The sequence below is a fragment of the Crocuta crocuta genome, unplaced genomic scaffold, assembly GCF_008692635.1.
Source record: "Crocuta crocuta isolate KB4526 unplaced genomic scaffold, BGI_CrCroc_1.0 scaffold99, whole genome shotgun sequence".
Classification (NCBI taxonomy): Eukaryota; Metazoa; Chordata; class Mammalia; order Carnivora; family Hyaenidae; genus Crocuta; species Crocuta crocuta.
Window position 1 is genome coordinate 5,470,821 of NW_027551560.1, and position 5,218 is coordinate 5,476,038.

At 44.6% G+C, this 5,218-nt stretch overlaps 1 protein-coding gene across 1 annotated transcript; it reads left to right on the forward strand.

The window, feature by feature from the left end:
- The first annotated feature begins 598 nt into the window (after positions 1 to 598).
- LOC144219506 (procathepsin L-like) lies at positions 599 to 4,987 on the forward strand. The gene is made up of 8 exons (XM_077749523.1): positions 599 to 682; positions 1,075 to 1,210; positions 1,504 to 1,626; positions 1,727 to 1,873; positions 2,041 to 2,265; positions 2,943 to 3,105; positions 4,020 to 4,137; positions 4,606 to 4,987. Exons 2-8 carry the CDS (start codon positions 1,085 to 1,087, stop codon positions 4,703 to 4,705), a joined length of 1,002 nt encoding a protein of 333 aa, XP_077605649.1. The 5' UTR covers positions 599 to 682; positions 1,075 to 1,084; the 3' UTR covers positions 4,706 to 4,987.
- Positions 4,988 to 5,218: the final 231 nt, after the last annotated feature.

Here is a 5,218-nt window from a genome sequence, read left to right on the forward strand (position 1 = left end):
GAAGGAGAATCTCTACCTGGGGAGGCAGGGCAGGAGCATTACAAAATGCCACGCCTTCCTCGGACTCCCATCTCCTGCCCCTTTCCCCCCGAAAGGACTTGAGCCTTGCCCAGCGCATCCTCTGTTTGGAGGACTGCCAGCCCTCTCCAGAATCTTCCATAACCCAGGGGCATCGCATCCTGACCCAGTGATAACACCAGCTCCCTGTGAACCCTGCTTCCTCCACTAGCCCTCCGGGGAGATTTTAACCCAAAGCGCTAGGACTAAAGTGACCCTGAAAATCCACTTGGGGCTCCCTGTGAGGTTCTTTACGGAAACCACCTGCCAGTACATAAATTCGTGGTAATTAGTTGATCATGGTCCCCAGGAAGGCGCCGGACCCCTCCATAGGACTGTCCCGGGTTCCCCAGCTCACCTCCCCCGGGGCCACTGAACCAGGCACAGCCTGCTCTGGGAAGACTGAGGATCCAGACACCGCACTCCCCAGGCGCGCAGAGCTGCAGGGGCACAGAGGCCCCGCCCACAGGCTGGCTCAGCCACTCGCAGCCAGAACAGGCCTGCGGGGCGGGGCTGGCCGGGCCGAATCCCAGGTCTTAAATGGGAGGCTTCGGACCCACTGCCTGCCTCCTGGACCCCCGGACCTGCACCTGTGACTGAGACTGCTCAGCTGCACCTGACACAGGTGATATGCCCTCGCTGAACGTGAGCAGGGGGGCCAGCCGAGGAACCAGCGCGGCCACCTGCCTCGCGGGTCGGGGGTTCGTGGCCCCCAGGAGGCGCTGTCCCAGGGCCTGACTCCTTACGCGGAGCCTCCGACGCCGCGCTGCGGGGCCCGCCCCTCCCTGCGTCAAGACCCAAATACCTTGAGGGTGGGAGGTGGGTCTCAGGGCGGAGAGCTGGGGCAGCGGGCCCTCCGGGCATCCCACAACCTCAGCCTTCCTTCCCAGCCCTGTGCAAACTCTCAGGAGGATAAATTCAATTCCGCTGTAGTGGCTCTAACATCTCAGAAGAAAGGAGGATGGCTTTTTAGATGGTTTGGTCTAGTCATAAACTCATTTCTTCTTCGCTTACCAGGTTTTGAAACATGCATCCTTTGCTCTTCCTGCCTGCCCTTTGCTTGGGAATAGCCTCAGCTGCTCCGCAACCCAATCAGAGCATTGATGAACAATGGTACCAGTGGAAGGCAACGCACAGGAAGCTATATGGAGTGGTTGGTAACACTCAAGCTGCCCAGAGGGATCCCTGCAGAGAAGGTTCCATGCTGGTGGGAGTTCATAGCAGGGAGTAGCATCTTGAGGCTGCTCTTACCAAGGCAGTAAGCAGGACACCATGACTGTGCACAGTGTGTGGGCATATGTCCTGCTGTGTGGTTGCTGAAAAACAGCTCCCAGAAGCATCAACCCATCCCTGGCTGTGGTTTCTCCTCTCTGTGAGCACATCCATCTGGTGCAGGTCAGTAGATTTTAAATAGAAATAAAGACGATAAGTTATATGTTTTCTCAGTATGAAGAAGGATGGAGGAGAGAGGTGTGGGAAAAGAATATGAAAATGATCGAACAGCACAATTGGGAACACAGCCAAGGGAAACACAGCTTCACGGTGGCAATGAATGGCTTTGGAGACATGGTGAGTATGGCGTGGATTGCTGACTTTTTGTACTTCCTCTCCCCATACTTAACCAAAAAAATCTCATGCTTCTCAACATTGTATTCCCTTTTCCTTGAAGACCAATGAAGAATTCAGGCAGGTGATGAATGGCCTTCAAAATCAGAAACACAGGAAGGGGAAACTGTTCCAACCACCTCTCTTTGCTGAGGTCCCCTCATCTGTGGACTGGAGAGAGAAAGGCTATGTAACTCCCGTGAAGAATCAGGTGGGGCAATATTCAGCAGGTCCCTCTCAAGAGTAGAGGCAAAAGGAATCAGTGTCGTTGCTATCAATGTGCAGTTTGCTATATTTTAAGAGTTTTCAGATCTGTGGGCTGTTGTCAAATCTTGATATTTGTTTTGTAAGACTGAGAACTTTATAATTTGTTTTCAGGGTCAGTGTGGTTCTTGTTGGGCTTTTAGTGCAACTGGCGCTCTTGAAGGACAGATGTTCCGGAAAACTGGCAAACTTGTTTCACTGAGTGAACAGAACCTGGTGGACTGCTCTCGGCCTGAAGGCAATGAGGGCTGCAATGGTGGCCTAATGAATAATGCCTTCCAGTATGTTAAGGACAACGGAGGCCTGGACTCAGAGGAATCCTATCCATATCATGCACAGGTCAGTGGAGCTCCTTACTTATCATTCCAGCTGTATTTTAGAGTTGAATAAATACATTTGAAGAAAACAGATATCACATTTAATATGTTCATTTTATTTTTATTTTTTTAACATTTATTTATTTTTGAGAGAGAGAGAGAGCAGGGGAAGGGCAGAGAGAGAGTAAGACACAGAATCTGAAGCAGACTCCAGGCTCTGAGCTGTCAGCACAGAGCCCAAAGCAGGGCTTGACATGACTCCAGCTGAAGTGAGACACTTAACCAAGTAAACCACCCAGGTGCCCCTTAATATGAATATGCACATTTTAAATTGTAGACTGTATATCTGCAAACTGCAGATCTGTCATTAAACTGTATCGACTGGGCACATTTCTCTGCTTAGATCACTACCATGTAGCTCTTCCTATTTCTTTGTTATGTGGTGATATACATACCATTCTATATATATTACAAAATTCTCCAGAATGAAAAATTTCTTATGGGCAGGTAGACTGAGAGTGTCTCATTAAATACACATCAGCAAATATTTCCATTTCAAAACAACCAATAGCATTTTAGCTCCTGGGATGCTTTACAACAAACTTGGCTTGGAAATCTTTCACCTGTAAGCTGCCATGAAGTCACGTTTCCAGGAGGTGGATGGTAGTAATCAAGTCTCTTCCCCTTTGCCTTTGAAAGGATGAATCCTGCAAATACAAGCCTCAGGATTCTGCTGCCAATGACACTGGCTTCTTTGATATCCCTCAGCGGGAGAAGGCCCTCATGGTAGCCGTAGCAACTGAGGGGCCCATCTCTGTTGGTATAGATGCAAGCCATTTTACCTTCCAGTTCTATCATGAAGGTAAGCATGTGTCTATGTAGAAATTTAGGCAGAAAAATGGGAAAACCACCATAATGTACAGCAAGATCAACTCTTTGTTATGTAGAAGTCAGTGTAGAATATTGAAGGGTATAGATTTTTTTTTTTTTACAAATAGTTTGTCAAATTGGTTTCCATAAAACACCCAGTGCTCATCCCCACAAGTGCCCTCCTCCATGCCCATCTCCCCCCTCCCCGCCACATGCATCAGTCCTCCGTTTGTTTCTCAGCATTCAAGAGTCTCTCATGGTTTGCCTCTCTCCATTTCCCCCCTTCTTCTCCCCCATGTTCCTCAGTTAAGTTCTTCCTAATCCTCCTATACGTGCAAACATATGATATTTGTTGAAGGGTATAGATTTAATATAGTTGTTCATTCTGTACATGTAATTTTTATGCCTATTGTTTCTGTTTAACATGACTTGGAACCATATCCCTATGTTTAAGTACACCATAAATATATTTAAATGGCTGCATAATTCAATTGGTATACTTTAATTTCCTTTACTTTTTTCTAATTGTTAGACCATGAAACATTCCAAAGAATTTTACTACTATTGTTGAGACTGACAGAATCCCTTGGCTCAAGTAATTTAGTGTTCTCTGCTGTTTCCTTAAGCTGACATCCTAAAAGTTGAATCACAAGTTTTCAATGAGTGCTCTTTTATGCCTTGTGACATGTTGTTTTATGCCTCTTAGCAATTTGTCTTACTGCTGGTATTAGATGAGAGCCTAAATCCCTAGCCTAGCTCAGAAAAGATCTGCTTTTAACTCTTATCTGGTGTTATATGTCATTTCACTGAAGGTTGAAATGCCTTCCTTACTCTTGTTGATAGCCTTGGTTGCTATCATATGTCACATGGGAATCCTCACCCCAGCATTGAGTTTCACTTTTTCAGGCATTTATTATGATCCAGACTGCAGCAGTGAAGACCTGGACCATGGTGTTCTGGTGACTGGCTATGGCACTGAAATAGGACGGTCGATAAACAATACATATTGGATTGTCAAGAACAGGTATAAAAAGCCAAAAATACTTATCTTTAAAATTGAAAAGGGAATCCTTTTAAAAATCAGTGTTTGGAGCCATGTCCTCAAACTCCTGAGTATACTTCTGAAATCACAGATGACTTTACCCTACTTAGGGAAACACAGACATACTCATTTCATGATAACATTAAGACACTGTCTCAAGCTTGCTAAGGTACTGCTATAGTTTTGGTACCACTATTTCTAAATTGAAAATTTTTTATTATATCGGAAACACATCTGACCCCAAGGGTCTCTCATTTTGGAGTCTGTGAAAGGTCTGGGTATCGAATTCTGTGTTGTGTTAGAATCCAATCATGTACAAGAAAGGCCTCTCCTGATTCTTCCTGAATCTGCCGTTGCCTGTGGTGCACTGCTCAGTATTGGGTGTTGCTGTTCATTAAGATAAATGTATTTGATTATTTGTGATAAATAACAAATCCCGTCTTCTTTCAGCTGGGGTGAAAACTGGGGCATTGATGGCTACGTAAAGATGGCCAAAGACCGGAAAAACCACTGTGGAATTGCCACCATGGCTAGCTTTCCTGTTGTATGAGATGATCTCTATAGAAGGCCTTGATTGGGAAAAGAATATCCTGAAGAAGAATTTCATCTTACAACTGACCACACTTTATTGTGTGGAATAAAACACTTGAACCACTGGAGCTCGAACTTGTAATTTGATTCTGTGACATCTTATACTGGTAAAATGTAACTTCTTTAAATACTGCTTTGAACGGCATTGTATGATTGATTTGTTTAATTATGTCTGGATGTTTATATTTTGTACTGATGTATATAGTTTTACCTTTTAAAATAAAACCATTTCAAAATAGAAGTGGGGTAAGTTTTTAATATATTAACTTTCTGTAGAGTCAGGCTGTTAAATAACAAAAACTCAACCAAGTAAATTATAAAGAGCTAACTGGCTCAATAAAGGATTTATGAATCAGGCAGCTTCTCATCTATCTAGCAAGTAGAAGAGAGATCCAAGAGCTACAGAAAAAGAAAGGTTTGTAAAGGTAGAGAAGGAGCAGAAAAAAGGAAATTATTAGCAAAGAATCTTATT